Source organism: Heptranchias perlo, chromosome 4 (genome assembly GCF_035084215.1).
Source record: "Heptranchias perlo isolate sHepPer1 chromosome 4, sHepPer1.hap1, whole genome shotgun sequence".
NCBI classification, from domain to species: Eukaryota; Metazoa; Chordata; class Chondrichthyes; order Hexanchiformes; family Hexanchidae; genus Heptranchias; species Heptranchias perlo.
The window spans coordinates 23,741,170-23,765,556 of NC_090328.1; the positions used below are offsets into that span (position 1 = coordinate 23,741,170).

At 44.3% G+C, this 24,387-nt stretch overlaps 1 protein-coding gene across 4 annotated transcripts in view; it reads left to right on the forward strand.

The window, feature by feature from the left end:
* Window positions 1-24,387, forward strand: part of snx25 (sorting nexin 25) — a 262,889-nt gene that overhangs the window by 207,306 nt on the left and 31,196 nt on the right. For all 4 annotated transcript variants that reach the window (XM_067982600.1, XM_067982602.1, XM_067982599.1 and 1 more), the window contains one exon: window positions 13,369-13,506. In XM_067982600.1, the coding sequence (XP_067838701.1) occupies window positions 13,369-13,506 (138 nt within the window). The remainder of the gene's footprint in view (window positions 1-13,368; window positions 13,507-24,387) is intronic.

Consider the following 24,387-nt stretch of genomic DNA (forward strand, 5'->3'; position numbering starts at 1 on the left):
GACTATATATGCTATGCGTTTTTAGAACCCTTCACTCTCCTGACGAAGGAGGAAAGCTCCGAAAGCTCGTGATTTAAAATAAAACTGTTGGACTATAACCTGGTGTTGTGCAAGTCCTTACGAGGAGAACATTGGAATAGATTGTCAAGGGAGGCAGTGGGCTTTAATTTTGCTATCAAGTTTATTATGTGGTACTTTATCAAATGCCTTTTGAAGGTTCATATACACAACATCAACTGCACTACCCTCATTAATTCTCTCTGTTACTTCATTAAAGAACCCAAATCAAGTTAGTCGAACATGATTTTCCTTTAACAAATCCGTGCTGACTTTCATTTATTAGCTCATAGTTTTCCAAGTGCCAATTAATTTTGTCCTGGATTATTGGCTCTAAAAGTTTCCCCACCACTGTTATTAGGCTGACTTTTTTTTATTCGTTCATGGGATGTGGGCGTCGCTGGCGAGGCCAGCATTTATTGCCCATCCCTAATTGCTCTTGAGAAGGTGGTGGTGAGCCGCCTTCTTGAACCGTTGCAGTCCGTGTGGTGATGGTTCTCCCACAGTGTTGTTAGGAAGGGAGTTCCAGGATTTTGACCCAGCGACGATGAAGGAACGACGATATATTTCCAAGTCAGGATGGTGTGTGACTTGGAGGGGAGCGTGCAGGTGGAGTTGTTCCCATGTGCCTGCTGCTCTTGTCCTTCTAGGTGGTAGAGGTCGTGGGTTTTGGAGGTGCTGTCGAAGGAGCCTTTGCGAGTTGCTGTGGATGGTACACGCTGCAGCCACGGTGCGCCGGTGGTGAAGGGAGTGAATGTTTAGGATGGTGGATGGGGTGCCAATCAAGCGGGCTGCTTTGTCCTGGATGGTGTTGAGCTTCTTGAGTGTTGTTGGAGCTGCACTCATCCAGGCAAATGGAGAGTATTCCGTCACACTCCTGACTTGTAAATGGTGGAAAGGCTTTGGGGAGTCAGGAGGTGAGTCACTCGCCGCAGAATACCCAGCCTCTGACCTGCTCTTGTAGCCGCAGTATTTATATGGCTGGTCCAGTTAAGTTTCTGGTCAATGATGACCCCCAGGATGTTGATGGTGGGGGATTCAGCGATGGTAATGCTGTTCAATGTCAAGGGGAGGTGGTTGGACTCTCTTGTTGGAGATGGTCATTGTCTGGCACGAATGCCGGGTTTATCTCTCTCCCCTTTTTTGAACAAGGGTGTAACATTTGCAATTCTCCAGTCCTCTTGCACCATTCCTATATCTAAGGAAGATTGAAAGATTGTGGCCAGATTCTCTGACATTTCCACCCTTACTTCCCTAGGATGCATCCCATCTGGACCGGGTGACTTTTCTACTTTGAGTACTGCCAATCTTTTAAGTACCTCCTCTTTATCTATTTTTATCCTATCCAATATCGCTACTACCTCCTTCTTTATTGCTACATTGGCAGCATCCTCTTCTCTAATGAAGACGGATGCAAAGTATTCATTTAGTGCCTCAGCCATGCCCTCTGCCTCCACAAGAAGATCTCCATTTTTGTCCCTAATCGGTCCCACCCTTCCTTTGATTACCCTTTTACTATTTATATGTTTATAAAAGACTTCTGGGTTCCTTTTTATGTTAGCCACTAATCTATTCTCATACTCTCTCTTTGCCCCTCATTCCCTTTTTTAGATCTCCTCCATACTTTCTAAATTCAGCCTGGTTCTCTACTGTATTTTGAACTGTGCATTTGTCATAAGCCTCCTTTTTCTGTTTCATTTTAATCTCTATATCTTTAGCCATCCAGGGAGCTCTAGCTTTGGATACCCTTTCCTCCTCGTGGGAATGTGTCGACTCTATACCCCAACCATCTCCTTCTTGAAGGCCTCCCATTGTTCAGTTACTGTTTTGTCTACCAATTTTTCATTCCAATCCACCTAGGCAAGATCCCTTTTTAACTCACTGAAATTTGCCCTCCTCCAGTTAAGTATTTTCACATTTGATTGTCTTTGTCCTTTTCCATAACTATTCTCAACCTAATGATATTATGATCACTGTTCCCCAACAACACTCAAGAAGCTCGACACCATCCAAGATAAAGCAGCCTGCTTGATTGGCACCCCATCCACCACCCTAAACATTCACTCCCTTCACCACCGGCGCACTGTGGCTGCAGTGTGCACCATCCACAGGATGCACTGCAGCAACTCGCCAAGGCTTCTTCGACAGCACCTCCCAAACCCGTGACCTCTACCACCTAGAAGGACAAGGGCAGCAGGCGCATGGGAACAACACCACCTGCACGTTCCCCTCCAAGTCACACACCATCCCGACTTGGAAATATATCGCCGTTCCTTCATTGTCGCTGGGTCAAAATCCTGGAACTCCCTTCCTAACAGCACTGTGGGAGAACCGTCACCACACGGACTGCAGCGGTTCAAGAAGGCGGCTCACCACCACCTTCTCAAGGGCAATTAGGGATGGGCAATAAATGCCGGCCTTGCCAGCGACGCCCACATCCCGTGAACGAATAAAAAAAAAATTTTTTTAAATGCTCCCCCACTTCATTCCCCAGAACTAAATCCAACACTGTTTCCTTCCTCGTTGGGCTGGAAACACACTGTTCCAGAAAGTTTTCTTGAATGCATTTCAGGAATTCTTCCCCCTCTTTGCCCTTTATACTGTTACAATCCCAGTCCACATTGGGATAATTGAAGTCCCCCATTATCACTACTCTATTGTTCTTGCATCTTTCTGTAATTTGCCTGCAAATTTTGTCCTCTATCTCCTTCCCATTATTTGGTGGCCTATAATATACACCCAGTAGCATAATAGCTCCTCTATTGTTCCTTAATTCTAACCAAATAGATTCTGCCTTCGACCTCTCAACAACACCATGCCTTTCCAGTGCTATAATAGTTTCTTTGATCAAAACTGCCACCCCCCCTTTCTTTCCTTCCCTATCTTTCCTGAATACCTTGTAGCCAGGATTATCAAGTACCCAATCCTCCCCTTCTTTGAGCCAGGTCTCTGTTATTGCCACTATATGATAGTCCCATTTGGCGACTTGAGCCTGCAGCTCATCACCCTTATTTACCAAGCTATGTGCAATTACCTGCATGCACACCAAACTCATCTTAAACTGCCTTGTATTTGCCCCCCCCCCCCACCACCGTCTGATCTCTCCTATTTCTGAACTATTCTTTACTCTAGTGCTACTTGTCCCTCTCTTTCTTCTATGCACCTTGTTTCTCCTTTCTCTTTCATCCCGGTACCCATCCCCCTGCCAAATTAGTTTCAAACCCTCCCCCACAGCACAAGTTAATCTCCCCCCGAGGACATTAGTCCCAGCTCTGTTGAGATGCAACCCTTCCATCTTGTACAGATCCCTCCTGCCCCTTAACTGGTCCCAGTGACCCAGGAATCTGAAGCCTTCCCTCCTACACCATTTCTCCAGCCATGCATTAACCTGTCTTATCCTACTATTCCTATACTCACTGGCGCGTAGCACTGGAAGTAATCCAGAGATTACTACCTTTTAAGGTCCTGCTTTTTAACTTCCTCCCTAGCTCCTGAAACTCCGTCTGTAGGACTTCAACCCTTTTCGTTCCTATGTCATTGGTTCCCACGTGGTCCACGACTTCTGGCTTTTCAGGAAACTTGCGTTGACTTCAAATCAAAAAGAATTATGGAAGACGGGAGTGATTTATTGGTCTTCAGACTAATTTTGGGAATCAAACTGCCTTCGACCAGATTCCTAATCATGTTTTATATAAAATATCCTGTTGCCGTTTAGATTTTTAGAAGCAGTGCTGGTTTATGATGCACCCAGAAGAACAATGCATGCAATGTATTGGGCAGTACTAAGATGTTCATTGTGTTGTACCTTGTATATAAATGGTCCATTCATGCTACATTTGTCTCAGTGCAAAGTTGTTTGGTTATAATGTTAATGCGGCCTGAATTCAGAGCCATGGCCCGATCTGACACCATAGTGTAGAGGGATGAGGCTCCCCGGTGGAGGTAGTCTCACTCCACTTCACTTTGGTGTTCATCTGGGCCTTTGCTCAATTTACATTTCAAGTTAAGCATTGGCATTGACACTAACATTGTGGTGTGAGTACACACCATAGGTTACAAATCTGAACATCATTTGTGGTCATTTGGAAAGTGGAATTAATGTTATGATTAGAACCTCTTAAGTGTTATTTTCATGCTTACAAATACTAAATGTAAAGAAGCAGTAAAATTACTTTTAATTTGTATTATGGGAGTTGTTGTCCAGTCTATAGTCATCATCTAATGGAAGAAACACACCTCTCCATATTGGTACAAATGCCATATTGCCACTGTAACAGAAATATGGAATTAAATTACTTAGCTTGTACAAGTCTTAGTGAATGAATAGAACTTCATTAGTGGATCCTCTATGAAACATAGGTTTTCAACCAGATTCCCCAGAGGTATCAGACTTCTCACCATTAGTTAACATCTGATTTTTATATTTTTCCCTTTTCTCTAGTTGAATAATTTGTGTGCAGGGATACTTTTCCTTTCAATTATTGTACTAAACCTGTTTACCTGATCCAGGCTCCATGTGACAGGTAGTTTGAAGTGTTTACTTACCAGACTTTTCCTTTCATAGGGTAATGAGGGAAAGGTTTGCCATTAACCAGGTCATTTTGTTGCTGTCTTCTATATCTAACTAATGTGCAGGTATAGAAACCAAGGAGAAAAGATTCTCCTGGAGCTTAATCTATTATTTGCAGGCTTAAGAGGTGGAAGACCACAAGTAAAGAACCCTTTGACTGTTTGTTTTTGTTCATTCTACGCTCTTACACTAGAGTAACCTTAGACTACCAGTGAGTGCACAGAGCCCAACAGCAATACAGAGATCTTCTGCAGCCAGTGGGGACTGAGAGGTGCACTATATGCAGCCCACCCTACTTTTATCCTGCATGGGTAGTTTTAACTGATACTGTTGTGCTGATGCTGATTTCAGGGTGGCCTTGCTTTGACTTGTGCTTTCCTTTGAAGGGGAACACTTTGTATGCTTTATCCATCCTGCTAATGGAAGAGTTGAATACTAAAAATGGAACCATTCTACTTGAGCAAAAGCAAGCCTCTTCGAGAGGCATGTAAACAGTAAACGGGTAGTAAGAGGAGGGGTGGGGCCGATTAGGGACCATAAAGGAGATCTACGCATGGAGGCGGAGGGGATGGCCGAGGTACTAAATGAGTACTTTGCATCTGTCTTTACCAAGGAAGAAGATGCTGCCAGAGTCTCAGTAAAGGAAGATGTAGTTGAGATAATGGATACGCTAAAAATTGATAAAGAAAGGCTGACTGTACTTAAAGTAGATAAGTCACCCGGTCCGGATGGGAAGCATCCTAGGTTGCTGAGGGAAGTAAGGATGGAAATTGCAGAGGTACTGGCCATAATCTTCCAAACATCCTTAGATACGGGGGTGGTGCCACAGGACTGGAGAATTGCAAATGTTACACCCTTGTTTATAAAATGGTGTAAGGATAAACCCAGCAACTACAGGCCAGTCAGTTTAACCTCAGTGGTGGGGAAACTTTTAAAAACGATAATCCGGGACAGAATTAACAGTCACTTGAACAAGTATGGATTGATTAGGAAAAGCCAGCACGGATTTGTTAAAGGCAAATCGTGTTTAACTAACCTCAGAGTTTGTTGATGTGGTAACAGAGAGGGTAGATGAGGGCAATGCAGTTGATATGGTGTATATGGACTTTCAAAAGGCCTTTGATAAGTGCTGCATAATAGGCTTTTCATCAAGATTGCAGCCCATGGAATAAAGGGGGCAGTGGCAACATGGATACTGAATTGGCTAAGTGACAGGAAACGGAGAGTAGTGGCGAACGGTTGTTTTTCGGACTGGAGGGAGGTGTACAGTGGTGTTCGCCAGGGGTTGGTGCTGGGACCACTGCTTTTGTTGATATATATTAATGACTTAAACTTGGGTGTACAGGGCACAATTTCCAAATTTGCAGATGTCTCAAAACTTGGAAGGGTAGTAAACAGTGAAGAGGATAGTGATAGACTTAAAGAGGATATAGACAGGCTGGTGGCATGGGCGGACATGTAGCAGATGAAATTTAACGTAGAAAAATGTGAAGTGATACATTTTGGTAGGAAGAACGAGGAGAGGCAATATAAACCAGGGGGCACAACTCTAAACGGGGTACAGGAACAGAGAGATCTGTGGGTATATGTGCACAAATCGTTGAAGGTGGCAGAGCAGGTTGAGAAAGCGGTTAAAAAAGCATACAGGATCCTGGGCTTTATAATAGAGGCATAAAGTACAAAAGTAAGGAAGTCATGATGAACCTTTTTCAAAAAAAAAATACTGGTTTGGCCACAACTGGAGTATTGTATCCAGTTCTAGGCACTGCACTTTAGGAAAGATGTGAAGGCCTTAGAGAGGGTGCAGAAGAGATTTACTAGAATGATTCCAGGGATGAGGGACTTTAGTTATGTGGATAGACTGGAGTAGCTGGGATTGTTGTTCTTGGACAGAGAGGAGATTTGATCGAGGTATTCTTCCTACTAAAGCGAATTAACCTCACATTTCCCCACATTATACTCCATCTGCCATCTTCTTTCCCACTCACTTAACCTGTCTATATCCCTTTGCAGACTCTGTGTCCTCCTCACAGCTTATTTTCTCACCTAGCTTTGTATCATCAGCAAACTTGGATACATTACACTCGATCCCCTTATCTAGGTCATTAATATAAATTGCAAATAGTTGAGGCCTAAACACCGATCCTTGCGGCACCCCACTAGTTACGGTCTACCAACCTGAAAATGACCCGTTTATTCCTACCCTCTGTCCATTAACTAATCCTGTATCCATGCTAATATATTGCCCCCAACCCCATGAGCCCTTCTCTCTTGTTTAGCAAACCTCTTCTCATAGAGTCCTTATCTCCACAGCATCAAGTCAGGAAATGCCACTTCCTCAGAGTCACTTTTTTTTTTTTTATTCGTTCACGGGATGTGGGCGTCACTGGCAAGGCCGGCATTTATTGCCCATCCCTAATTGCCCTCGAGAAGGTGGTGGTGAGCCGCCTTCTTGAACCGCTGCAGTCCGTGTGGTGACGGTTCTCCCACAGTGCTGTTAGGAAGGGAGTTCCAGGATTTTGACCCAGCGACAATGAAGGAACGGCGATATATTTCCAAGTCGGGATGGTGTGTGACTTGGAGGGGAACGTGCAGGTGGTGTTGTTCCCATGCGCCTGCTGCCCTTGTCCTTCTAGGTGGTAGAGGTCGCGGGTTTGGGAGGTGCTGTCGAAGAAGCCTTGGCGAGTTGCTGCAGTGCATCCTGTGGATGGTGCAGACTGCAGCCACAGTGCGCCGGTGGTGAAGGGAGTGAATGTTTAGGGTGGTGGATGGGGTGCCAATCAAGCGGGCTGCTTTATCTTGGATGGTGTCGAGCTTCTTGAGTGTTGTTGGAGCTGCACTCATCCAGGCAAGTGGAGAGTATTCCAACACACTCCTGACTTGTGCCTTGTAGATGGTGGAAAGGCTTTGGGGAGTCAGGAGGTGAGTCACTCGCCGCAGAATACCCAGCCTCTGACCTGCTCTCGTAGCCACAGTATTTATATGGCTGGTCCAGTTAAGTTTCTGGTCAATGGTGACCCCCAGGATGTTGATGGTGGGGGATTCGGCGATGGTAATGCCGTTGAATGTCAAGGGGAGGTGGTTAGACTCTCTCTTGTTGGAGATGGTCATTGCCTGGCACTTATCTGGCGCGAATGTTACTTGCCACTTATCAGCCCAAGCCTGGATGTTGTCCAGGTCTTGCTGCATGCAGGCTCGGACTGCTTCATTATCTGAGGGGTTGCGAATGGAACTGAACACTGTGCAGTCATCAGCGAACATCCCCATTTCTGACCTTATGATGGAGGGAAGGTCATTGATGAAGCAGCTGAAGATGGTTGGGCCAAGGACACTGCCCTGAGGAACTCCTGCAGCAATGCCCTGGGGCTGAGATGATTGGCCTCCAACAACCACTACCATCTTCCTTTGTGCTAGGTATGACTCTAGCCACTGGAGAGTTTTCCCCCTGATTCCCATTGACTTCAATTTTACTAGGGCTCCTTGGTGCCACACTCGGTCAAATGCTGCCTTGATGTCAAGGGCAGTCACTCTCACCTCACCTCTGGAATTCAGCTCTTTTGTCCATGTTTGGACCAAGGCTGTAATGAGGTCTGGAGCCGAGTGGTCCTGGCGGAACCCAAACTGAGCATCGGTGAGCAGGTTATTGGTGAGTAAGTGCCGCTTGATAGCACTGTCGACGACACCTTCCATCACTTTGCTGATGATTGAGAGTAGACTGATGGGACGGTAATTGGCCGGATTGGATTTGTCCTGCTTTTTGTGGACAGGACATACCTGGGCAATTTTCCACATTGTCGGGTGGATGCCAGTGTTGTAGCTGTACTGGAACAGCTTGGCTAGAGGCGCAGCTGGTTCTGGAGCACAAGTCTTCAGCACTACAGCTGGGATGTTGTCAGGGCCCATAGCCTTTGCTGTATCCAGTGCACTCAGCCGTTTCTTGATATCACGTGGAGTGAATCGAATTGGCTGAAGACTGGCTTCCGTGATGGTGGGGATATCGGGAGGAGGCTGAGATGGATTATCCACTCGGCACTTCTGGCTGAAGATGGTTGCAAACGCTTCAGCCTTGTCTTTTGCACTCACGTGCTGGACTCCGCCATCATTGAGAATGGGGATGTTTGCAGAGCCTCCTCCTCCCGTTAGTTGTTTAATTGTCCACCACCATTCACGACTGGATGTGGCAGGACTGCAGAGCTTTGATCTGATCCGTTGGTTGTGGAATCGCTTAGCTCTGTCTATAGCATGTTGCTTCCGCTGTTTAGCATGCATGTAGTCCTGAGTTGTAACTTCACCAGGTTGGCACCTCATGTTTAGGTACGCCTGGTGCTGCTCCTGGCATGCTCTTCTACACTCCTCATTGAACCAGGGTTGATCCCCTGGCTTGTTGGTAATGGTAGAGTGAGGAATATGCCGGGCCATGAGGTTACAGATTGTGCTGGAATACAATTCTGCTGCTGCTGATGGCCCACAGCGCCTCATGGATGCCCAGTTTTGAGCTGCTAGATCTGTTCTGAATCTATCCCATTTAGCACGGTGGTTGTGCCACACAACACGTTGGATGGTGTCCTCAGTGCGAAGACGGGATTTCATCTCCACGAGGACTGTGCGGTGGTCACTCCTACCAATACTGTCATGGACAGATGCATTTGTGACAGGTAGATTGGTGAGGACGAGGTCAAGTAAGTTTTTCCCTCGTGTTGGTTCGCTCACCACCTGCCGCAGGCCCAGTCTAGCAGCTATGTCCTTCAGGACTCGGCCAGCTCGGTCAGTAGTGGTGCTACCGAGCCACTCTTGGTGATGGACATTGAAGTCCCCCACCCAGAGTACATTTTGTGCCCTTGCTACCCTCAGTGCTTCCTCCAAGTGGTGTTCAACATGGAGGAGGACTGATTCATCAGCTGAGGGAGGACGGTAGGTTGTAATCAGCAGGAGGTTTCCTTGCCCATGTTTGACCTGATGCCATGAGATTTCATGGGGTCCAGAGTCAATGTTGAGGACTCCCAGGGCCACTCCCTCCTGACTGTATATCACTGTACCGCCACCTCTGGTGGGTCTGTCCTGCCGGTGGGACAAGACATACCCAGGGATGGTGATGGAAGAGTCTGGGACGTTGGCTGAACGGTATGATTCTGTGAGTATGGCTATGTCAGGCTGTTGCTTGACTAGTCTGTGGGACAGCTCTCCCAATTTTGGCACAAGTCCCCAGATGTTAGTAAGGAGGACCTTGCAGGGTTGACTGGGCTTGGTGTTTTGCCGTTGTTGTGTCCGGTGCCTCGTGGTCCGATGCCGGGTGGTCCGTCCGGTTTTATTCTTATTATGACTTTTCGTAGCGAGATTTTTACAACTGAGTGGCTTGCTCGGCCATTTCAGAGGGCAATTAAGAATCAACCACATTGCTGTGGGTCTGGAGTCACATATAGGCCAGACCGGGTAAGGGCGGCAGGCTTCCTTCCCTAAAGGACATTAGTGAACCAGATGGGTTTTTACGACAATCCGGTAGTTTCATGGCCATCATTACTGATACTAGTATTTTAATTCCAGATTTTTTTATTTAATTAATTGAATTTAATTAATTAATTGAATTTAAATTCGCCAGCTGCCGTGGCGGGATTTGAACTCATGACTCTGGATTTTAGTCCAGGCCTCTGGATTACTAGCCCAGTAACATAACCACTATGCTACCGTTCCCTGTATTCTCACCCACTTCAGAGTGGGTGAGAATGGAAGAGGGGGCAGGAATGTGGTGACTGAAATTTTGTCCTCAAGCTAGTAATGGAGAATTCCACCTGGGGTAGGGGAGGGGGCACAAAACTGGACAAAGTACTGGGGTTAGATGAATGTCCAAAAAGTTCCAACTCTAAAAATGAATTTGTTTGGGGGAAAGGAGGGAGGATAACTACCTCTCTTAGCATGTACAGCAAGCTGCTGTGCACACAAAAATCATATAGACCACTATTTTTACAACAGAGTGAAGAAAACTAAGAGTGCATGTTTTTCATGCATTAAGAATCATTGCCTCTTCTCTCCCTCCTAAAGGTAAATGACTCCTTGCTGAGGTACTGCTTCAAGTTTCCAGATAGCCTCCAATATCTCACTAACTGGTTATTATTCATACTTGAGACTCAACAGAGTGTCTGGAACAGGCTATTCCATTAAGTGGGGGGGGGGGGGGGGGGAGGAGGAGGAGAGAGAAAATCACAGCCGACTCCAATCCTGTCCCCACTAAATCGCTACATGCATACACAAAAAGTTCCAACTATAAAAATGACTTGTTTGGGGAAAGGGGGGAGGATAAGTGACTGTTAATTCTGTCCCGGATTATCGTTTCTAAAAGTACCCCACCGCTGAGGTTAAACTGATTGGTCCATAGTTGCTGGATTTATCCTTTCTAATTTTTTTAAACAAGGATGTAACATTTGCAATTCTCCAGTCCTGTGGCACCACCCCATATCTATGGATGTTTGGAAGATTACGGTCAGTACCTCCGCAATTTCGACCCTTAATTCCCTCAGCAACCTAGGATGCATCCCATCCGGACTGGGTGACTTATCTACTTTAAGTACAGCTAGCCTTTGAAGTCCCTCTTCTTTATCAATTTTTAGCCCATCCAGTACCTCAACTATATCTTTCTTTACTGAGACTCTAGCAGCATCTTCTTCCTTGGTAAAGACAGATGCAAAGCACTCACTTAGTATCTCGGCGATCCCCTCTGCCTCCATTAGTAGATCTCCTTTATGGTCCCTCCCCATCTCCTACTACCCGTTTATTGTTTACATGCCTTTAGAAGACTTTAGATTTGAGGTGATTGGCAAAAAAAACAAGGGTGACATGAGGAAAAACTTTTTTACACAGCGAGTGGTTAGGATCTGGAATGCACTGCCCAAGGGGGTGGTGGAGGCAGATTCAATCATGGCCTTCAAAAGGGAACTGGGTAAGTACTTGAAAGGAAAAAATTTACATGGCTACGAGGATAGGGCGAAGGAAAGGGACTAGCTGGATTGCTCTTGCATTGAGCTGGCGCGGACTCGATGGGTCGAATGGCCTCCTTCCGTGCTGTAACAATTCTATGATTCTATTCTATTCTAAGTGAGAGGGCAGTGGCAAAAAAAAAATTATTTGAAAGAAAATTGTATGAGTTTTATTGCTGTAGGCTATTACCCAAAGAGATTTGGATGAAGAAACAATGAAATCAAGTGCAAAGTTCCAACCTGGATTTCTCTATAACAAAGCATTACGTAGTTCAGAACTGTCAGCAGAGGACTCCCTCTGTGTGTATTTTGGAATAATGCTTTTTCCTTCCTCTTGGTGTATTCTACTAAGAAATGAATGAAGCTTTGTGTTATAATTAAAATTCTTAAACTTTAGGTAGTTGATGCCCAAACCCTGCTTCAAGGATCTGTTTGCAAAACCAATTCTAATTGTAGTTATTTTAAAAAATAGATTTGTTACTGCCATGAACTCTTCCAAATATTGTCAGGACTACCACTTTGCAATTTGGATTCCAGACTATCCCATCGTTATTGATCCAGTACCATAGTAACCTATATTTTGCCACAATGGCCCAATGTTTTCAGCTGAAGAGAGTCCCAAGGGAAGGTTTTATTCTAAGCACCTGAATTTGCCATCTGTTATCTTTTGACTGCTGTAGGCTTTCACCTTTCTGTTGTTGTCCTGACCAACATTTATCCCTCAAACAACATCGATTATCTCATTGCTGTTTGGACCTTGCTGTGTGTCAATTGACTGCAGCGTTTCCCTTAATTACAAAAGTGACTACACTTCAAAAATGCTTTGTTGGCTGTGAAGCACTTTGGGATGTCCTGAAATCCTGAAAGGCGTTATATAAATACAGATCTGTTCTTTCTACTGTGACGTTCAGAGGAAGAGTGATGTGAGCTGACGGCTGATACCAAACTGCATATGTGTAACCAAACTTAATGGATGAATTTTCAAGAGTTCTCCCTGCTTTAGTGACTGAAAGCATTGCACCTTTTTTGCTGCTCATTTGCCACAACAACAGAAAGGTGAAAGCCTACAGCAGTCAAAAGATAACAGATGGCAAATTCAGGTGCTTAGAATAAAACCTTCCCTTGGGACTCTCTTCAGCTGAAAACATTGGGGTGCTGGGGTGCTGTAACAAAGAGAAACTGAATAAATGAAAAATATATATATTTTTAAACCTAATTATTTTTAAAAAGCTTGCTGGTTTTGCGAAGGAGTTTGTAGTGAATTTGTAGTGATTATGTAGTGAATTCTGAGCAAGGCTGGTAAAGATGGGTTGATAAGATGCTGACTAGTTAACACCACGTCACTTGTTGGAGCATCTGTCCCTGTTGAGTTTGAAAGTACTCTATTCCGCTAAGCAGAACACTATTACCCTAGGAAATGGGCAGTTTCATTTGTAAGTGATTTCTCACTCACTTCTGTTGTCTGCTTAGAACCTGGCATTGACATTGCCTTTGGGACTCTTTATGAAAAATGTTGATACTTGAGTGACAAAACAGACAGAGTAACTGTGGAAATCTGCGGGAGGCTGGACAGCACTAAATCACTTTTCCTAACTATCTTAAACTTGCACTGAGTTCCTCGCGCAAAAGTAGTCTATGCAGAAGAATTTTGTTTTTAAGTCAGATACTTGGCATTAACTCACATAGACTAATGCAAGGAGAAAATGTTAACTATTTTGAGTTTACTGAATTGTATTTGCGTAGAGTCAACCTTTTTTCACTTTTTTTGGGCAGGTTGTGGAAGAGAATGGGGAGCAAATGCCCTGCTACTCTGTCATGGTGCAGTTGAGCCCGTCTGATCCAGAAAATTACGGCTGGGCAGTTGCCAGGAAGCTCAGCGAGTTCCAGAACCTACATAGGAAACTCTGTGAGGTACTCGCATCTTACGTTGTCAGCACTAATAACATTACAGGCTTACTTAAATCTCCCTGGTTTGTATTGTCCATCGGGATTAAGGCCTCATTAACATAACCAAGATCTAATTGCATTTTTAAACCCGCACCTAATACCTGGAAGCTTTACTGCAATGGTGAAGGGAGCCATTTTTAAACCCACTTTAAATTTTTCTATTATATTTCCAAACGACCTAGTAGGTGTACATAACTTTAATATACAAATTACATTGTTCCTCTCTAGTAACGGAATTGTGCTTCTGTGAAGTATGTTGGGACTTCCTACTACATTAAAGGTGCTATATAAATGCGAGTTGTTGTTAATGCCCTGATGTTGGAATCCTTTATCTTACAGCTCTGCTCATTAAATAGGAAATTGTAAACAATTTTACAACACCAAGTTATAGTCCAACAAATTTATTTTAAATTCCACAAGCTTTCGGAGGCTTCCTCCTTCGTCAGGTGAACGGTGTGGGACAAAATTTGACACCAAGCCACCCAATGTAGGTCAGCGAGCACAAGGGTAATAGGTGAATGGGACTTGGTGCGAGTTAGGATACAGGCAGCAGAGTTTTGGATGAGCTGAAGTTAATGGAGGTTGGAAGATGGGAGAGGAGAGCATTGGAATAGTCGGGTCTGGAGGTCCCACACCGTTCACCTGACGAAGGAGGAAGCCTCCGAAAGCTTCTGGAATTTAAAATAAATTTGTTGGACTATAACTTGGTGTTGTAAAATTGTTTACAATTGTCAACCCCAGTCCATCACCGGCATCTCCACATCATTAAATAGGAAGTACAGTTTGTATTTCAGATGTATTATTTTGCTGTAGTCTGCTAGAACAAAAATGACTGCCTCCTTCAATCAATCTGGATACAACCAATGTTTAATTGTAATAACTCAATTGGCTTTGTTAGAGAGCCAGGTTACAAATGGAGCCGCATTTCACATGCAAGACATGTCCAAGTGGTTCTGAAGTCTGCGTTTACATCCCCACCTTCTCTCTACAGTAAGGCTTCATAATGACGTTTCAGCATTTATTTGAGTACAGTAGGTATAAACTAATTATCTCAACGACATGCCAAACAAACAAACCTAAGAACACGCATTTCAAATTTTCAGAACTGCAACATTCTCAAAAGCAAGAACATTCCATATAAGGAGTTGAGCACAAATAATGGATGAACATTGTGAGTTACTTGATCAAAATTTATTTTGACAGGTATCTTATTTCTGAAAGTTTTTAGACTGGATCTAATAGTTTTTTCACTGTCAATTATATCTGCTACATCCCAGTAAAGTGATTTATTTATTATAATCAGCGTTTTTAGTTTTCATATGTATTTAATCATGACTTATTAGGGCTTCCTGTTCTTCAAAAAATAGAGCTAAAATTTGATGCAGTAATGTAATGCTTTGATTCTTCCCTGATCAGACAATTTCAGTTTAGCCACACTGTAGTTGGCTGTGATTGAAACAAATAAGCAAAGTTATTTTTCAATAATTTATACCACTAGCAGGGTTACCTGAGACAGCGGGAATTATCCTTCAGAGTATAACGTGGGTATAATATCCCAACATCACATCGACAGTCATTAAATATCACATCTATGGTCATGTGGTGCAACTCAGCTCTCTGTTCCATGTAAAAGTTCAAGATACAATGTGTAGTAAGTCTGAGATCACCTGAGCGAAGAAAGAAACAAAAAGGCTTGCATTTATATTGCACTTTATTACGTTCTCAGGACTTCCCAAAGTGCATCACATCCAATAAATTGCTTATTTATGTGTGGTCACTTGTTATGTAGGCAAATATGGCAGCCGATTGCACACAGTAAATTCCCACAATTTACAAATGACATCTAGGAACATAGGAACAGGAGTAGGCCATTCAGCCCCTCGTACCTGCTCCGCCATTTGATAAGATCATGGCTGATCTGTGATCTAACTCCATATACCCGCCTTTTGGCCCATATCCCTTAATACCTTTGATTGCCAAAAAGCTATCTATCTCAGATTTAAATTTAGCAATTGAGCTAGTATCAATTGCCGTTTGCGGAAGAGAGTTCCAAACTTCTACCACCCTTTGTGTGTAGAAATGTTTTCTAATCTCGCTCCTGAAAGATCTGGCTCTAATTTTTAGACTGTGCCCCCTACTCCTAGAATCCCCAACCAGCGGAAATAGTTTCTCTCTATCCACTCTATCCGTTCCCCTTAATATCTTATAAACTTTGATCAGATCACCCCTTAACCTTCGAAACTCCAGAGAATACAACCCTAATTTGTGTAATCTCTCCTCATAACTTAACCCTTGAAGTCCGGGTATCATTCTAATAAACCTACGCTGCACTCCCTCCAAGGCCAATATGTCCTTCCGAAGGTGCGGTGCCAGAACTGCTCACAGTACTCCAGGTGCGGTCTAACCAGGGTTTTGTATAGCTGCAGCATAACTTCTGCCCCCTTGTACTCCAGTCCTCTAGATATAAAGGCCAGCATTCCATTAGCCGCCTTGATTATTTTCTGCACCTGTTCATGACATTTCAATGATCTTTGTACCTGAACCCCTAAGTCCCTTTGGACATCCATTGTTTTTAACTTTTTACCATTTAGAAAGTACCCTGTTCTATCCTTTTTTGATCCAAAGTGGATGACCTCACATTTGTCTACATTGAATTCCATTTGCCACAGTTTTGCCCATTCACCTAATCTATCAATAGCCCTTTGTAATTTTATGTTTTCATCTACACTGTGTCATCGGCAAACTTAGATATGAGACTTTCTATGCCTTCATCTAAGTCGTTAATAAATATTGTGAATAATTGAGGCCCCAAGACAGATTCCTGCAGGACTCCACTAGTCACATCCTGCCAATGTGAGTACCTACCCAGTATCCCAACTCTTTGTCGCCTTTTGCTCAGCCAACTTCCTGACCAAGTCCGTACTTTTCCCTCGATTCCATGGGCTTCTATCTTAGCTAACAGTCTCTTATGTGGGACCTTATCAAATGCCTTCTGGAAGTCCATATAAATAACATCCATTGACATTCCCCTGTCCACTACTTTAGTCACCTCTTCAAAAAATTCAATCAGGTTTGTCGGGCACGACCTACCTTTCACAAATCCATGCTGGCTCTCTCTGATTAACTGAAAATTCTCGAGGTGTTTAGTCACCCTATCCTTAATTATAGACTCCAGCATTTTCCCACAACAGATGTTAGGCTAACTGGCATATAATTCCCCGGTTTCCCTCTCTCCTTTCTTAAAAAGCGGAGTGACATGTGCAATTTTCCAATCCAGAGGGATAGTTCCTGAATCTAGAGAACTTTGAAAGATTATAGTTAGGGCTGACATCTGACATTGTTATCCTGAAAGACCGTGCCAGCATTTGTGCCCATTCCAGTCACAGGTGTGCTTCAGATTACTGGTTCTCCATGCCCACTGATTGGAGTGACAGCAAACCCGATGGCACTAGTGAAATCAGCGAATCCCTATCTCATGGTTTTCTGTATCTGATCCCCAAATCTGTTGAAGCCAGAGAAGAAAGTCTGTTTCACACTGCAGCCTAAGTCCCTCCATGGCAATAGTCTGAACATTCATGAGCGATGCTTCAACTGGTATTGGAGCCTATGCTGGGGGAGGAGGCGGGGGGTTGGGGGGAGAGCTATGCTGCACTATGATGTGCTATATGTACTTTACATATCTACTGCATGTAAGGTAGTGGTAGTCACCTTGGCTACCCTGATGAGATCTCTGAACTTCTTCCTCGCTTGCATCCAGGTCCTCGGTATTGCTGTCTGCTTTGGCATGGCTTGCCACCTCCTGTCATGTACTTTTCACTGCTGCCTGCAGCGATTTGTGCCCTGAGGTGCCATTGAAGATCAAGGTCTTCTACCTCACATGTGGCAATCCCATTCCACTGAAACCTCACTGAATTTGGGTCATGTGATGCATCCCAGGTCTCTTATCCATGCAAAACATCTAGATACAATGTGCAGCAAGCCTGAAATCGGAAGGTCACCTGATTGGAGAAAGAAAGAAAAAGGCTTGTATTTGTGTTGCAACTTACCACGTTCTCAGGACTTCCCAAAGTGCTTCACATCCAATGATTTACTTACTGATGTGTGGTCACTTGTTCTGTAGGCAAACACAGCAGCCAATTGCACGCAGTAAACTCCTACGATTTGCTGAAAACCCATTTGAAATGCTTTTGGTGGTGTTGGTTGAAGGAAGAATGTTGGCCAAGGTACAGTAACGCTCCCACTCTTCGAATAGTGCCATGGGATCTTTTACCTGGAACAGGCAGACAGGACCTGGTTTAATATCTCCACTAAAAGGTGGCACCTCTGACAATGCAGGAAGTAGGCTTTTACTTGACTCCTCTTCCTGGCCCCTATGCTAGCTGACATCATCCTTTCCTTTTTCAAAACCGCTGTCATCATCCTCTCCTCAAAAAAAAAATCTACCCTCAGACGATCCGTCTTCTGCAACTTCCTGTTCTTCTCCAAAGCCCTTGAATACATCGTGGGCTACCAAATATCCGTTTTGATCCTTCCAGTCCAGCTGCTGCGCTCCTCACAGCACAGAAATGGCCCTAGCCAAAGTCATAAATGACAGCCTTTGTGACTGTGGTGCATTAACCCTTCTTGACCTTCCAGTAGGATTTGATACAATTAACCACACAATCATCCTGTAAACCCTCTCCTCTGTCCAGCAATGTGGGACTGCCGTTGCATTGTTCCATTCCTACCTATCCGAATGCAGTCCACGCACGCGTAGCAATGGTTTTTCTTCTCCAGAGTCCCGCAAGGATCTATCCTCAGCACCCATCTTCCTCATCTACATGCAGTCCCTCAGTGACATAATCTGTGGGCACGGGGTCAGCTTTTACATGTTTGCTGATGATACGTATCTCCCCACCACTTTTACATAAGAACATAAGAAATAGGAGCAGGAGTATGCCAATCGGCCCCTCGAGCCTGCTCCGCCATTCAATAAGATCATGGCTGATCTGATCCTAACCTCAAATCTAAATTCATGTCCAATTTCCTGCCCGCTCCCCGTAACCCCTAATTCCCTTTACTTCTAGGAAACTGTCGATTTCCGTTTTAAATTTATTTAATGACGTAGCTTCCACAGCTTCCTGGGGCAGTAAATTCCACAGACCTACTACCCTCTGAGTGAAGAAGTTTCTCCTCATCTCAGTTTTGAAAGAGCAGCCCCTTATTCTAAGATTATGCCCTCTAGTTCTAGTTTCACCCATCCTTGGGAACATCCTTACCGCATCCACCCGGATCAAGCCCCTTCACAATCTTATATGTTTCAATAAGATTGCCTCTCATTCTTCTGAACTCCAATGAGTAGAGTCCCAATCTACTCAACCTCTCCTAATTTGTCTGCCCCCTCATCCCCGGGATTAACCGAGTGAACCTTCTTTGTACTGCCTCGAGAGCAAGTATGTCTTTTCTTAAGTATGGACACCAAAACTGTATGCAGTATTCCAGGTGCGGTCTCACCAATACCTTATATAACTGCAGCAATACCTCCCTGTTTTTATATTCTATCCCCCGAGCAATAAAAGCCAACATTCCGTTGGCCTTCTTGATCACCTGCTGCACCTGCATACTAACTTTTTGATCTTCTTGCATAAGAACCCCAGATCCCTTTGTACTGCAGTACTTTCCAGTTGCTCTCTGATTTTTCCTGCCAAAGTGCATAACCTCACATTTTCCAATATTGTATTGCATCTGCCAAATCTCCGCCCACTCACCCAGCCTGTCAATACCCCCTTGTAGGTTTTTTATGTCCTCCTCACTATCCACTTTCCCTCCCATCTTTGTATCATCTGCAAAGTTTGATATGTTACACTTGGTCCCCTCCTCCAAATCGTTAATATAGATTGTAAAGATTTGGGGACCCAGCACCGACCCCTGCGGAACACCACTGGCTACTGGTTGCCAGTCCGAGAATGAGCCGTTTATCCCAACTCTCTGCTTCCTGTTAGATAACCAATCCTCCACCCATGCCAGAATATTACCCCCAATCCAGTGATTCTTTATCTTGAGCAATAATCTTTTATGTGGCACCTTGTCGAATGCCTTCTGGAAGTCTAAATACACTACGTCCACTGGTTCCCCTTTATCCACCCTGCACGTTATGTCCTCAAAGAACTCAAGCAAATTTGTCAGACATGACTTCCCCTTCGTAAAGCCATGCTGCCTTTGTCCTATTAAATTATGTTTATCCAAATGTTCCGCTATTGTCTCCTTGATAATAGATTCCAAAATTTTACCCACCACAGATGTTAGGCTAACTGGTCTATAATTTCCAGCCTTCTGCCTACTACCCTTTATAAATAAGGGTGTTACATTAGCAGTTTTCCAATCTGCCGGGACCTTTGCCGAGTCCAGAGAATTTTGGAAAATTATTACCAAAGCATCCACAATCCCTACTGCCACTTCCCTCAAGACCCTAGGATGTAAGCCATCAGGTCCAGGGGATTTATCCGCCTTGAGTCCCATTATTTTACTGAGTACCAATTCCTTAGTGATTTTAATCGTATTTAGCTCCTCCCCCCTCGAGCCCCCTGTTTGTCCAGTGTTGGGATATTCTTAGTGTCCTCTACCGTAAAGACTGAAACAAAATATTTGTTCAGCATTTTTGCCATTTCCATGTTTCCCACCATTAATTTCCCGGTCTCATCCTCAAAGGGACCTACGTTTGCCTTAGCCACCCTTTTTCTTTTTATATAACGACAGAAACTCTTGCTATCTGTTTTTATATTTTTGCTAATTTATTTTCATAATCTATCTTTCCTTTCTTAATCAATCCTTTAGTTACTTTTTGCTGTCTTTTGAAGACTTCCCAATCTTCTATCCTCCCACTAAGTTTGGCTACCTTATATGTCCTTGTTTTTAGTCGGATACTATCCTTAATTTCTTTACTTAGCCACAGATGGCTGTCATTTCTTTTACACCCTTTTTTCCTCAGTGGAATATATTTTTTTTGAAAGTTGTAAAATAACTCCTTGAATGAACACCACTGCTCATATACCGTCTTACCCTTTAATCTATTTTCCCAGTCCACTTTAATCAATTCTGCTCTCATACCATCATAGTCTCCTTTATTCAAGCTCAGTACGCTTGTTTGAGAACCAACCTTCTCACCCTCTAATTGGATATGGAATGTAACCATGTTATGGTCACGCATTCCAAGGGGATCCTTAACTAGGACATTATTAATTAATCCTGGCTCATTACACAGGACCAGGTCCAAGGTTGCTTGCCCCCTTGTAGGATCAGTTACATACGGCTCAAGAAATCCATCCCTAATACACTCAATAAACTCTTCCTCAACGCTGCCCTGCCCAATTTGATTTGTCCAGTTAATATGATAGTTAAAATCCCCCATAATTATAGCTGTTCCCTTATTACATGCCCTGACTATTTCCTGATTAATACTTCTTCCAGCAGAGTTGTAACTATTAGGAGGCCTATATACTACGCCCACTAGTGTTTTTTTCCCCTTATTATTCCTTCTCTCCACCCAAACTGTTTCATTATCCTGATCCTTTGTCCCAATATAATTTCTCTGTATTACAGTGATTCCTTCCTTTACTAACATAGCCACCCCACCTCCCCTTCCTTCCTGCCTGTCCTTCCTGATTGTTAAATAACCTGGCATATTTAATTCCCAGTCGTTGTCACCCTGCAGCCATGTTTCTGTAATGGCCACAAGATCATACCCATACGTCGTTATTTGTGCCGTTAACTCGTCCATTTTATTACGAATGCTACGTGCATTCAGATAAAGAACTTTCAAATATGTTTTGTGACACTTAGTTCCTGCTTTTTCCTTTTTTAACACTTTACCTTTTACTCCATACCTTCTGTCCCTTCCTGACACGCTTTCCTCTGTCTCCCTGCTCAGGTTCCCAACCCCCTGCCACAGCTTTGATGCTGGGTTAATCGCCGTAGGCTTCTAGTTTTTATTTTTTCTGTCGTGCCTAAAGTACACTTTCTTTCCGCTGCTCTACGCTTTTCCCTTTCACTTGTTCTTGAACAACTGTTTGTACTATTTGTATTGTAGATTTCCCCTGGGTCTTCCCCTCTCTTGCTGCTCTCAATTTTATTCCCTTCTGACTCCCCGCTCATGTTCCCATCCCCCTGCCACTCTAGTTTAAACCTTCCCCAACAGCACTAGCAAACACCCCCACGAGGACATTGGTCTCGGTCCTGCTCGGGTGTAACCCGTCACGCTTGTACAGGTCCCACCTTCCCCAGAACCGGTCCCAATGTCCCAGGAATCTAAATCCCTCCCTCCTACACCATCCCTGCAGCCACGCATTCATCCTGTCTATTCTCCTATTCCTATACTCACTAGCACGTGGCACCGGTAGTAATCCTGAGATCACTACCTTTTGAAGTCCTGCTTTTTAATTTATCTCCTAACTCCTTAAATTCACCTTGCAGGACCTCATCCCTTTTTTTACCTTTGTCGTTGGTACCAATATGGACCACGACTACTGACTGTTCACCCTCCCCCTCCAGAATGCCCTGCAGCCGCTCCGTGACATCCTTGACCCTAGCACCAGGGAGGCAACATACCATCCTGGAGTCACATTTGCGGCCGCAGAAACGCCTATCTGTTCCCCTTACAATGGAATCCCCTATCACTATAGCCCTGCCACTCTTCTTCCTCCCCTCCTCTGCAGCAGAGCCACCCGTGGTGCCCCAAACCTGGCTCTTGCTGCATTCCCCTGATAAGCCATCTCCCCCAACAGTATCTAAAGCAGAATATCTGTTTGAGAGGGAGATGGCCCCAGGGGACTCCTGCTCTACCTGCCTAGTCCTTTTACTCTGCCTGGTGGTCACCCATTTCCTTTCTGCCTGCATACTCTTTACCTGCGGTGTGACCACCTCACTGAACGTGCTATCCACGATAGTCTCAGCATCGCGGATGCTCCACAGTGAGTCCACCCGCAGCTCCAGCTCCGAAAGACGGTTAGCCAGTAGCTGCAGCTGGACACACTTCCTGCACACATGGTCGCCAGGGACATTGGTAGTGTCCATGACTTCCCACATAGTGCAGGAGGAGCATATCACGGGTGCGAGGTCTGCTGCCATGACTTGCCCTTAGACTCTCGGACTCTCCTCCGCTCTAGGTCTCTCCTTTTATACTGTGCTCACCTCTCGGACTCTCCTGCCTCACCTGTGATGTCGCACAGTAGTTGTCTCTTGTTGCAGGTCTGCTGCTGCTTTTTATTCCCCAATCTCAGACTTCTACTCTCAGGTCCACTGCCGCTCTGGGGAAAAAGTTAGGAAAAGCAAGGCAAAGCAACACCTCCTTCCCCCACTTCACCAAACTCCCACACTCACCAAACTCAGTTCACACTGTGTATCCGCACAACGTGCTGTTCGCACTGACAGGCCCCTGTATTTCTACAGTTGAGACTCAGATGAGTCAGGTCTGCCCCACCTTCAAGTACCAGTTGAATCTAGCTAACCAATTAACTTGCTACAGCAGCTCTCTCTGCTGAAGCCTGACAGAAACTTAAAAATTTAAACTTTAAAATTGAACTTAAACAGTTAATAGCAATTGAACTTAAACAGTTGGAAGCAATATGCACTAGATTTTAAAGAGATTAACCCTTAAACTCCCACAAGAGATTAACCCTTAAACTCCCACACTCACCAAACTCAGTTCACACTGTGTATCCGCACACCGTCAACTGTCTCGCATCCTCAACTGTCTATATGCCTTCAGACTACTTGTCTATCATCAAGTCTTGGACAAGTCGCAACTTCCTCCCGCTTAGCATCAGGAAGACTTGTCTTCACCATCTATCTCAAACCACGCTCCCTTTCCACTGACTCCATCCCCTCTCAGGCCACACTCTCAGGCTGAACCAGACTATTCACAATCTTTCCGTCCAATTTGACGTTGCATTGAGCTTTATGCACCACATCTTATCCATCACCAAGACTGCTTACTTTGCTCTCCGCAACATTGTGTACCTTTGCTTCTACCTCACCTCTTTTTCCACTGAATCTTTATACCTGCCTTTATCACCTCCAGTCTCATCTATTCTAATGCTGGCTTCCTCTCCTCCACCCTGCATAAACTCCAACTTGTCCAAATCTCTGCTGCACGTTCCTGTCTGAAATAGTCCTGTTCGGCCATCAACCCTGTTCTTACTGACCTACACTGACTTCTTTCCCCAGTGCATTAATTTCAAAATCCTTGTCCTCAACTGTAAATGGCCTTGCCCCTTTCTATCTCTACAATCTCCTCCAACTCTATATCCCTGCCCCCTCCCTGCATTTCTCTGACTCCAGCCTTCTGTGCATCCTCTTCCCTCTTCGCCTCACCTTTGTTGGAAAACCTTTGGCTGCCTCTGTGCTCTTCTCTAAAACTTCCTCCCTAAACCTCTTCTCCTCTCTCTCTCTTTTGAAGAATGCATCTAAGCCCTCCCTTTCTGACTCAGTTTCCACTTTCCTTTCACTTATTTCTGAAGTGCCCCAGGACATTTCTTTACATTCAAGGTGCTATTGTTCTGCTCAATAATTGTGATGTTCTGGAGCTAATTTAAATAGTTACTTTCCTAATATTGTAAATGCCTTGATTGCTTATTACTTCGTTTGTCCTAAATTGTGTTGTTTCCAGTTGCCTATTCAACCAATTCAACGGTCTATACTAACTTGCAGAACAGAATATAACCTGTGCTGGATCACATAGTTATCGTCAATTACGGTCACTAGTAATTTCCAAGCAGTGTTCTCCATATGATACTGTATATTGTATTTAAATTCACATGATGGTTATGGACAAGGAAGGCAGTTCAACTTATTCCAGCTCAGTGTTGTGCA